General features: G+C 42.5%; 2 protein-coding genes across 2 annotated transcripts; one reads left to right on the forward strand and one right to left on the reverse strand.

The window, feature by feature from the left end:
* Positions 1–1049: 1049 nt before the first annotated feature.
* Positions 1050–5121, reverse strand: LOC101069016 (synapse-associated protein 1-like). Its single transcript, XM_003977363.3, has 9 exons — positions 4805–5121; positions 3952–4070; positions 3794–3860; positions 3167–3240; positions 2950–3089; positions 2676–2827; positions 2187–2236; positions 1949–2105; positions 1050–1561 (listed from the first exon to the last, which is right to left on the reverse strand). The coding sequence occupies exons 1-9, from the start codon at positions 5004–5006 to the stop codon at positions 1428–1430; spliced, it is 1095 nt and encodes a 364-aa protein (XP_003977412.1). The 5' UTR covers positions 5007–5121; the 3' UTR covers positions 1050–1427.
* A 974-nt stretch (positions 5122–6095) lies between these two features.
* Positions 6096–9032, forward strand: LOC115251976 (probable phosphatase phospho2). The gene is made up of 4 exons (XM_029846029.1): positions 6096–6196; positions 6626–6704; positions 6833–6927; positions 7207–9032. The coding sequence occupies exons 2-4, from the start codon at positions 6634–6636 to the stop codon at positions 7770–7772; spliced, it is 732 nt and encodes a 243-aa protein (XP_029701889.1). The 5' UTR covers positions 6096–6196; positions 6626–6633; the 3' UTR covers positions 7773–9032.
* Positions 9033–11309: the final 2277 nt, after the last annotated feature.

Consider the following 11309-nt stretch of genomic DNA (forward strand, 5'->3'; position numbering starts at 1 on the left):
CGCCATCTGCTCCCTCACAGAGCCGTGAGCATGCACGGACTCGTCTGTGTTTGACGCTCGACTTCCAAAACTTTCCGGAATCCTTCCCATAATTCCACTCTTACTGACTCATTAACCCGCTGACTTTCTTCTCACACACCTCCACACACACACACACACACACACATGGACTAGAATGATCATCACAAAAAGGAGGAGAGTCCAAAGAGGAAAGGAGTCGCTCTCATTGTGGTTTTATGTAAAAATAAATGTGTTGTTCGGCTCAGAGCCGGGCTGATGGTTCCGCTGGGAGCGGTGAGGACATGTAACAAAAGAACCAGCAGTGCTGAGATTCCAGGAGCTCCAGCAGACTCCCATCATGCACCACACACACCATTTATGGGCACGGCAACAATATAAAGGGATTAATCTGAAGTGACTTTATTTATACTTTAGTCTCTTTCTCTCCTGTCAGGCTGCTAAAATTGCTGGTTTGGATGTTTTGTGCTTTAAGCTGGTTAACAAGTTGACCTTGTTTAATCTCATATTTAACAATAACTAGATATAATGAAACACCTACCACAAGCTCATTTGTTCTAAATCTACCGAATCTTCATAAATATAAGATGCATTATTCTGTATAATATTGTAGTACAACACGGTTCTATTGCAATATTGGCTATTTTAAATACTTCCAGTAACAAAAGATATATGGAGAGAAAGTTATTTGAATTTTGTACTTTTATGAACAGATACCGTAAAACATTAAATAATCCTATTTAATAAACTGTGCCCTTTGGCAGAATGTGTTAAATCTAGAAAAAGTGACTGTGAAGTGATAATTAAGTTTATTTTTTACCTCTTACCACCAATTTTTACCCACCAAAATTGAGTTTTTTTTATTTAAATCATATCATAATTAATTGTAATATTTATCGTATTTATAGTTTAAATAGAAATGGTTTCAGATTCAGCCTGTACATATGGCAACTAAAATAATTTTCACATGGAATATGTCATACGATGCAGAGAAACAAAATATCAGCCTGGACAGAAGATGACAAAAAATCTGCAAAATGTTATAATCATTTATTTACATATATGTCATTTTACATATTTAAGTCGAAGTATAGTATGACGTCATGGATCGACGTCCATGAAATTAGTAGAAATTGTATTTTCAGTTCAAACGCCATTTATCTAGATTCTGTACTAGAGCGCCCCCGCGTGGCCAAAGTCATGAACCCCAGAGAGGACAGAGGAAGAGAGCAACAGATCAGAATCATAAATTCTGAGTATAAACATGACCACCGTGCACAGCAGAAGTGTCACTCCTGCGACTATACCAGTACTTTCACCATCACGAGCAGGAGAATCTTTACGTCAGAAGTGGAGGAGCAGAGGAGGGGGAACTCTTCCCTTTCTTTAAATGCTATCGGAGCGCTCATTTAGCTGTTGTCGGCCTGCAGCATCTTCTCTATTTCCTCATCCCACTGGTCATCTTTGTTGTCCGACTCGGTCACCACCTCATAGTCCTGCAGCTCCTGCTGCAACTCCTCCTCCCAGTCTGCTGCCTCGGACTCTGCAGCGAGCCATTACACATATGATCAAACTGTCACTTTAAAGCCAAACCATTTCATAACAAAACGCAAAACTGGCTGGACACAGACGGTCAGAGCGTGACGCTCCAAGACTTCCTCACCGAGCTGGTTTTATGGCCACTTTATTGGCCGTTTGGCTCTACAACCAAGTGAAATGTTCTAAAAATCTCTAATCTCACTACAAAGAACAAGTTGAACAGAATTTGGTCTGTTTAACCCTTTTCGCGGATTAAGTTTCATGGCTGCACGTGGTCCAGTTCCGCGTCAGTGCATCTCATAGGCTTCACCACTGATTTACATCAAGAGACGAACAGGGAAGTGACTCTGATGATGGCTGTGAATAATGTGAAAGGTGTTGGGGTGATTACCATCAGGGGACGGGAGGCTGTCCTTCTTGTCCAGCACCAGCTGCTCCATCTCTTTCTTCAGGTCCTCCTGGTCAATGGCGGTGGAGTCAAAAGCATCGCTCACGAACTCTGACACCCCGGGACTCGTGGACATGTCCTCCTCTTCGTCCCGCTGTGGCTGGGCGTCACAAGGACACACGGTGTAATGATTCATCTGTGGACACACCATGAAGACAGCCGCACACCTTCAGTTACTCACCTTCTGGATGTCGCTGATGGAAACCGGAGGAGTTTTGGGCCGTACTTTGTCTACAAAAACAAATCAGAGGAACTCTGTAAGGTTGCAGTGTGCACACTGTGGGTGAAGGCTCGTCCACAGCCCTGTGTGACCATTTAGGGGGGGTTGATCCCTTGCTCAGAGGCGCCTTCCCCTACTACCAGAACATCTTTCCTGTTTTGTCTGGGGCTTGAACTGAGAACCCTCCACGTCTCATCCCAGTCCCCGACAACCATCACAGCTGATCTTGTGTTTTTACGGTTATGTAGCATAATTACATTTCATGTTGCCACCAACCACTGTAGTTTATTAGTAAAATAAAGGCGGGTTGTTTTGTTAGTTGCGTGTTGATCGGATGCTGATAAAAAGCATTTTTAGCCTCATGGGAGAGGCCTTGCTTTTTCAAAAGCGGCTTTCGTCTGTCTCCACGTTGAGCATTTGTGATTAACGCGTGATTGATGAAAGGCCGACCTGTTAAGATGACGTCTTCAGGAGACACGCTGGCCCCTCTCTCATCGACATCCTGCTGCTGCTGCTGGGCTGCCAGTGCTGTGAGCTGAGCGGACTGCTTGATCAGAGACACGCGATAGAAATAGTTCCTCCAGAAAACCTCTTCCTTCACTCTGTTGAACGCACCAACGCACATTTCTCAGGTAACATTTTCCATGTGACGGCACTATAGACAACAAACACGCAAATGAAAGCACACAAAGTAAAACAGGCAGGGAACCGGGAATCTACTGACTGCTTTGGAACCAAGTCGAAGCGCATGCGGTTTAGCAGCTGGTCTTCCTCCAGCATCACTGTAGCTAGAGGATACATGTGCTCCATGTCAAAGTAGAACTGGACACCAGCGGGCGGGTCTCGCAGGAAGTTTCTTTTGTCCTGGGATCACAGTGCACAGGTTCAGCAAGAAGAAAGCTGCCAGTTTCACCAGAGGTGCGCGAGGAGTTGGGTCTTACTGCCGACAGAGCGAGAATCTGCTGCTGGATCGTCTCCTCCTCGTTGTAGCCCACCCAGGGAGGCACAGCCGCATCTGGACGGAAACGGCACGCACACAAATATACATTAGTGGCTGCTGCTTGAATAGTTTGTCTTGTTTGAAGAGGAGATTGCGACTCTGGCCCAAACTGTGCTGCTGTGATTGATACCAAAGCTCTGGATCAATTATCATAACTGCCCCACACTGAGCTCTCGCTGAGCAGCAATTCTAAGTTCTCACTGGTCCTGAGCAACGCTGAAGAACATCCAGGAGAACCTAGAAATCAGAGTCAGAAATGAATGATGTCCTACAGGACTGTGATGGGAACGCAGCCAAAAGGAGAAATGAAAGGTATGACCTTAATGTCCTGTGGAAATGATGGAGGAGCCCTTCAAACCTGAAGTCCTTGTAGTGAATATTCTGTCTAAATATTATTCTGCATTCTCTGTAATATTAACGTCAGAGGACAAGTGTCCACACCTAGGACTGTGCATGAACGGATGAGCCAGTTGACAGGAAATAAAGAGGCAAACCTGGACGTTATTTCTCAGAAATATTGAACAGATCCAGGAGGAATAAACAACTTCATTTTTGCCTGTGGTTGTACCTGATTTTTTGGATTTCTTCTCCTGGACAAACTTATCTTGCTCCTTCTGGAAATCTCCCAAAATAGTCTGAAAACAGATGGGACATGCCTGAAACGTCCTGAGGCATAATAGTTTCTAAATGCTGCAAAACGTGTCTGAGTAAGGTGAGAAATCATACCTTGTCTATAATGTTGTCAATTTTCCCCTCCTCCACAGTCTTTTTGATGGTCTGTGCTGTCTCAACTACAGAGTCTGAGATCTTCTTTGTGGCCGTGGAGGCAAAACTGAATATGAAATCTGTCCGTGGATGAAGAGAGAGGATAGTGCACGTGTCACGCACACGTGGCAGTTCGCAAAACGTCATTTACCATTTGACGTGCTGAGACTTTAGAACAGTTCAGAATACGTATGACCACTTCTGCCAGGAGTCACATTATTGTAGGTGGCTATATGGTAAAAGCTTCTTTGCTTTGATCTTTGGAAGATCTTTGGAATTGGGAACAATATAAAAATTTGAATCATCTGTTCCTTAGCCTAATTACCACCCTTGCTGAAAAATTCCTGAAAATCCATTCGGAACATTTTGAGTTATTTTATTAACAGACAGACAGACAGACAGACAGACAGACAGACAGAGAGAGAGACAGATGCCAGCTTTCAAATAAATTCCTTGGCAGAGGTCATACACACCCATCAACAGACACATATGTGTAGGTTCATGCTACAACAATACCTCCAGCAGACTTTTAAACTGTCTTATCTGGTTTTCTTTTCCTTTAACATGAAGGGGTTTGTACCTTAATGTGTCCAGAAGAATTCTGATTTTCCATTAATTTCACCATGCACTCTATTCTCTCTTTTAAAGGTTGAGCTATATTAATGATTTAGCCAACCCAAAAGACAAAAATGCCATGTATGTATATAGATATGTTTTTCACAGGATTTCTATTTTCGTGCAGGCTTTTATACAACATCACAATCATATATATTTATTATAGAAATAGCTCATTAGAGAAACAGTTGATTCTCACCCCCCAGTCCTTTGCCCTGCTCCGACTTTTCCTGGTTCTCCTCTGGTTCTCCATCCTGATCAGCTGGTTGCTGTTGTTTGTTTACCTCGTTTTGTGCTTCCACAACCTTTTCTTCCTGCTCCACCTTCACATTTTCTGCGTCATCCGGCGTCGTATTCGCAGGACTCTCCAGGCCCAACCACGTCCCTAAACTTTTGAACATGTCGGACAGAATAAAATAAAACCAATGTTGGGAAAGCGATAATCTGACCGAAGCTTTATTTGCACTTCACATAACCAGGAAGAACCCGACGTCGTTTTCTTCTTCGCTGGTTACGTCCGTGACTGGCAACTCTTCTTCTTCCTTCTAACGGAGACTGTCACAAGTGACGCATTACCGCCACCAAGTGATTCGGAGTTTAAACGAACGAACGAACTAACTAACTAACTAACTAACTAACTAACTAACTAACTAACTAACTAACTAACTAACTAACTAACTAACTAACTAACTAATTATGAGCGTGTGATATCTCTCCTTTCAACATGACATTACACTTGCTCTGTTGATTCTCCTGGTTACAATGTTTAAATATTCCCAAACCATTTTTGCACTGAGATAATGTTAATGAATAATGTCCTAATCAATTGAACCAAAAGGTTTTGGAAAACCTTCATTATTCAGCATCACTGAGCCAGAACAGAAATCGGGGCTTTAATATTTGATATTCTGAATTTTCTGAGTTGTGACCGCAATATATGTGAATTTGATTTTACCGCCACCTAGTGGGCATATATGGGCACTGCTGTCATTACTGTAGTGTGCGTGTAGCGTGTGCGTGTGTGGGGGCAATCAAAGTTCAAAGGAGCAACATTCAAAGAATCGCAATTTAACTGTTAAGAACCAACGGACCTTAATTTGATTGGTATTAACAGTCAGGAACTGTTAATTTGAAGACATCGTTTCTTAGTTTATGCAAAATAAATGCATGAGCACATTTTTATTTTACCTGCAAATCCAGAGGAACAAGTTTAGTCATAATTATCCTTTTGCCATTCTGTTTATGGTGCATCCTGGATATCCTTAAACCATGATGTATGACGACATATAAGAAGACCTCATACATCATTAAAAACTGTACATTAAGGATCGTTTAATATAAGGTTACTCCATGTGTCTTGAGCATGAAGGTGACTTATAGATGTAACTGAAGGGTAGGTAACTAAAAATGTTCCAGATTGAGTTTAAAATGTGCATCAATGCTCAAAGGAAGCTGATTGGAATGAAAGGTTACGGTAATGTAGAACCCCAACTCATCAGTAGGGGGCAGCAGTGAGCACACAAGTAGCAACAACTCCCAAAATAAGACAACGAAGAAGAAGAAGGCGACGGTCACCGGCAGGAACACACAGGTGGGGTTTGGCGTTATTGTTATTCGCTAATATATGCTTTATTACTGTCACATTATTATGCATATTTATCGTGTAGTCTTTGCCATTCTACCCCCGTCATGCCTAAACCTTTGTAATATAATTTGGCTGAATTCGCCCGACTGCTTTGCAGGGGAAATATAAGGAAGCTTATAAAATAATAGAAATCATAGTGTTTTCTAATTTTTTTTTTAAACTGTGCAGTGTTCATTATATGACCCCCAAGACTCCAGGGATAATATGAGGATGTTTGTGTTGACGGAATATTACGTATGATTGAAAGGTGTCCATTCTTATGAATGTTTTTTTGAGGGTGTCACGTGACCTGTGCTGATTAAAGAGTTTATGAAGCTCTATTTGATAATATAAACAAATAACCTATTACCAAGTCAAACTTTTGTCTTTGTACAGGTGACAAAATGAAGATTCTGATGGTGTTCGATTTTGACCACACTGTTGTCGATGACAACAGCGACACGTGGGTGTTTAGGTAACACATCCATGTTAAATATCAGTTCATCTTCACGTACCTCATAAAGGAGCTGCTTCCTGCTACAGAGTGGGACAGATTCTCCAGGTTACCTGCAGTCTGAGCTCTCTTTGTTGCTTTCTTGTCAGATGTCTTCCTGGTCAGACACTTCCGGACTCTATTAAGAATACTTACACAAAAGGCCACTGGACAGAGTTCATGGGCAGAGTCATGAATTACATAGGTAAGTGCCAGTCCCTCTCTTTACGGTATAGATTTGCTTAGAATTGTACCTGCTGCTGAGGAGAGCTGCTCTTTTTCGTGTAAGGAAACATCAAGGTTGATTTAAACTTTGCATTTTTCTATATCCTGGACTTTATTTTTGATTATGGCTACGTTTCAAGACCTCACATCGGCTTTTTTGTCTAATAATGGCCGTGGAAGATGTGAACGCTGGAGACGCATAGTTTTAAATAGTTTGGTGAATCATTCCAAAGCTTTGTCTCCTCTGATGTGTGCGCAGGAGAGCAGGAGGTCAGTCCTGACAGGGTCCGCAGTGTGATGGAGACCATCCCCCTGACAGCCGGGATGGCAGACTTGCTAACATTTGTTCTGGAACACAAACGCACCGTTGACTGCATAGTCATCTCCGACTCCAACACCATGTTCATAGAGTGGATCCTCCAGGCGGCTGCACTCCGTGCAGCGGTCGATCACATCTTCACCAACCCAGCCAGTATCAACGCACAGGGCCACATGGAGGTGCGACACCACCATTCTCACGACTGCCAGCAGTGCCCCGTGAACCTGTGTAAGAGGAAAGTCCTGGAGCTGTACCTGTCGGAGCACTGCGACCGAGCCGCGGAGTATAAGCGGATATTTTACGTGGGAGATGGCGGGAACGACCTCTGCCCTACTTCTTGCCTCAGAGGACATGATGTTGCCATGCCGAGGCGGGGATACACTTTGGAAAAGTTGTTGGCTAAACTTGGGAAACAGAAAGACAACCATTGTCTCAAAGCTAAAGTCGTTACTTGGAGCAGTGGCAGCGACATCCTGCAGGAGCTGAAAGCAAGCTTGCAGCCATAGGCTGGATCACATTTTAGCTTTGGAAAGACAAGAATGACTGAATATGTGACGTTCATTCAGATAAGGGTTCAATTTTGCTTTATGATTATTTATTGATTCACCCATTATTAATGAAGCAATGAATGAATTCATTAAATATAGTTAATTACCAGGAGATTTGTTTTTAAAAATGTAAATGTTCAGGTTTATAGTGGATCATAGTTCAGATAAGGTTCTACTCGTATAATATAGGAGATCTTCATTATGATTTACACCCCCCTGTCATGGGGGTGGGGGGTTATCGGATAATTATTACTTCGTTCTGTCCCAGCAGGAGATTGGCAGCATTTTCATTTATTAGGAGCTTTGAGTCAGTATCAGGTGAAATAAATCAGCCTGAGGCTGCCAGTAATCTGCATCGTGCACACACACACACACACACACACACACACACACACGCACGCGCACTCAAACTTTTGCACATCTTTGAACACAACACTATAAAACATGCAAATATTATCATATATTTGAATAATGGAGGAATTCCAGGACCTTTAAACCATCGATCTACCTCATATTTATTCAGTTGTGTGATTTTTTTCTTGGGTGCTGCTTCTGCATCGATCCACACTGGAGAGGCAGAACTTTGGGAGTCGTAGCTCTGTTGTGCTCTGTTGTGCTGCGCTGTTAGTGACATCTTTCATATTATCACAAACAAGAACTCTGAAATATTATTTTCTCATGCTAATGTTATAATTGTTGTGCTGCAAAAAGTTCAGAAAAATGCTGTTCATTTTTAATTTGCACTACCTGACACATGGTATTATTTTACAGAGTTTTTTGATTATTTTTTTTACAGAGTTTTGTCTAAACAAAAAGCACCCTAAATACACCCCTGGCAACATCTCTATTGATTTTTAAAAAATATGTTTATATAATCAGGAAGTAGGCTTAGAATTGGCGTTTGCACTGTTAAAAATCTAGCCATGTCTGTTAAGTTTGTTTTTGTTGTTGCCAGCAACGCAAACAGAGATGATCGTGCACATTTTCTGGCCGGCTGCTCAAATGAGGTAAAACCAGCACTGCTGCTGCACACAAATCACAATTTACATTCACCGGTGATGGTGAACAAAACCTGTGGCTGTCATTTCCATAGGTTGCTGCTTTTTAGCCATTTTTATTCACTTTTCTTCTACTGATCTAAGAGTTGGGATTTGTGTCCATCAATTCATCATTTTAACCCTCACAGACGTCAACGTTTAAGTTTCCTCTGCCACAAATGAAAGCTATTGATCAAATGCTGTCATCAATAAAATATGGTTTTAATTGTGGATGTTTTTCAGAACTATTATTCATAAAACAGTTAAATAAGTCCTATATTCCCTTACAATTCCTTATTATTCAAATATTCCCTCTAGTATTCCTGTTTGTCAAGTTTAACTTCACTTATTTTTATCATGTTTATATTTATGCCTTTTTAAATCTTTTAACTTATATCGTTTAAATATCTTTCAGTGATATTCACCAGCGGTGAATCCTGGTTGTTTTATTATCTACAATATTTGCAGTTTTTTAAAAAAAGGGCCTCTCAGGATGAGAACTCTCTTATTTAGTGCTGTATTTTTTAAATGCCATTCAGTATTGAATGTGTTCTCGCCTCTGTTGGGTAGAAAAGCCCAGAAGTCTGCTGATGTTTAGCGTTGTTTTCAATGTCAATGATGAATATTCCCAGGATTTAAGCAGCATTGGGGGTGTGACCCTGTGGTGTGACCTCCTGCTGGGCACCACTAAATCACATAAATGTTGAGAAACACCGTTTTTCACTGTTTTCCATAAATACGAACAGGTTGACCCGACTGTCCCGGTAACTGATCCTGATCCAGATCTTGGTAGGAGAGGTGATTCTCTGCTGTGACGTTGATGAACATCAGCTTCGGCGGCCTGAGCCGGACCCAAACACCGTGATCTCTGATGTGTCAGATAAAAACAGACAGCGTTACCAGAATGAAAGTCAGGGGCTTCAGAGGAGCTGAAGAACACTCAGTTTTTATTCTCTAAACGATGGTTCTGTGGTGGACATCTTTGTACTGGACAGCAGATGTGCAGCAGAAGTCGCAGTCCACACAAACAAAGCTTACTTTTATTTTTTTTATTTCCTGACTTTTCACTTCATCTTTATTGATACAGCATCTGTTACAAACAAAATAGTCTTTAGGAGCTTTATCGAAACCCAGGACCCCCAATAAGACCCCCCAAAGCTTTCTTTTAACAGGAACAAACCTTGAGCAGGACCAGGCTTGTGTGTGTGTGTGTTGGGAGGGGGGGGGGGGTAACTATGGGGGTCAGAGAGAGACAGAGAAACTTTTGACTTTTGAAAGCACTTTGATTTATAGTAAAATACTAAAAGAACTCTTCAAGACACATTGTTTTTGAGGTGTCTCCTCTTGTTCAGTTATTGAACACAGGACACGTCCCCACAGGGGTGTAAAGGTTTCTAGTAGACTTGTAGAGGTAGAATTCCAGCCCGAGTCTGGCTTTAATGTTCTGCTTCCACACGACCGGGACATCACAAGTGTCTCCGTCCTGCAGCCTGTCTGTGCGTGTAAATTGCCAATTTAGCTTCTCCCCTCACAAAATGAAGGACCCGCCACTTGCTCCATTCCTTTTTTGTTTGTTTTTCGTATGAAAAGCCAATAAAACCTGGGGCAGAAAACACAATGTTAAAATGAATCAAAATCTCCATTTAAACCCTAAAAAAGCCCGAGTCTCCTGCTGAAAGCAACAACAAAGAAAGACCAAATGACAGACGCTCATTTCAAACACAGATTCTCTATTCTCTACTGAGTCTTTCTGTGTCTTCTCTTTTTGACACTCTTCTCCTTTATTGTCTTTAAAATGCTCATGTAAAGAAACCGTTTGTCCGCTCTCTTGGAGGCTCCCAGGGTTTTGTGGTAAATGTTCAGAAGAGGGCTGCTGAAACCTCAGCTGGAGGTCAGTGTAGGCGTCCGTGGGATCGTTCCTCCCCTGCAGTAATGGAGGAGAAGGTTCCTCGCTCACACTGACAGTTTGTGTCTCCAGAGCTCCGGAGCTCTTTCTACCAGGCATAGAGAGAGCAGCCCAGCACAGAGCACAGGGTCCTGGAATCAGTCAGTACCGGCACTGCACAGAACCCTCATCGGGCTGAATATGGTGCTGCCATCAAGTCTTTTTGATCAGCCATTGCAGGGAGTTAGAGGTTGCTCAAATGCTGGACTCAGCAGCTGGCCACATCCCTCTACAGGAGGTCCTGTGAGGTACCTCTGAGCAAACTGGCCAGGTGGATGAGGCCTTGTCCCCCTCTTCATCTCTGGATGAACCCAGAACTGACTGCAGCACCCAGTGGTAACTGCTCCAGAAGAAATAAATCAGGTTTGCCTGGATCTGGAACAAGAGGTCCGATGGTGGCTCGAAATAGACCAAAGAAGCACCAGAAAGAGAGGCCATAAGGAACATTACTATTACATCCAGGTAAAAACAGGCTTAATCAGACGAGCGTATTTAGTGGAGCGGGAGAGTGCA

The sequence above is a fragment of the Takifugu rubripes genome, chromosome 13 (genome assembly GCF_901000725.2).
Source record: "Takifugu rubripes chromosome 13, fTakRub1.2, whole genome shotgun sequence".
Lineage (NCBI taxonomy): Eukaryota > Metazoa > Chordata > Actinopteri > Tetraodontiformes > Tetraodontidae > Takifugu > Takifugu rubripes.

Coding starts and splice junctions, on each gene's coding strand:
- LOC115251976 (XM_029846029.1), top strand. CDS start 6,634: ATGAAGATTCTGATGGTGTTCGATTTTGACCACACTGTTGTCGATGAC. Junction 6,705..6,832: donor AGCGACACGTGGGTGTTTAG/GTAACACATCCA, acceptor CTTTCTTGTCAG/ATGTCTTCCTGGTCAGACAC. Junction 6,928..7,206: donor CAGAGTCATGAATTACATAG/GTAAGTGCCAGT, acceptor ATGTGTGCGCAG/GAGAGCAGGAGGTCAGTCCT.
- LOC101069016 (XM_003977363.3), bottom strand. CDS start 5,006: ATGTTCAAAAGTTTAGGGACGTGGTTGGGCCTGGAGAGTCCTGCGAAT. Junction 3,861..3,951: donor TTGACAACATTATAGACAAG/GTATGATTTCTC, acceptor ATCTGTTTTCAG/ACTATTTTGGGAGATTTCCA. Junction 2,237..2,675: donor TGAAGACGTCATCTTAACAG/GTCGGCCTTTCA, acceptor TTGTTTTTGTAG/ACAAAGTACGGCCCAAAACT.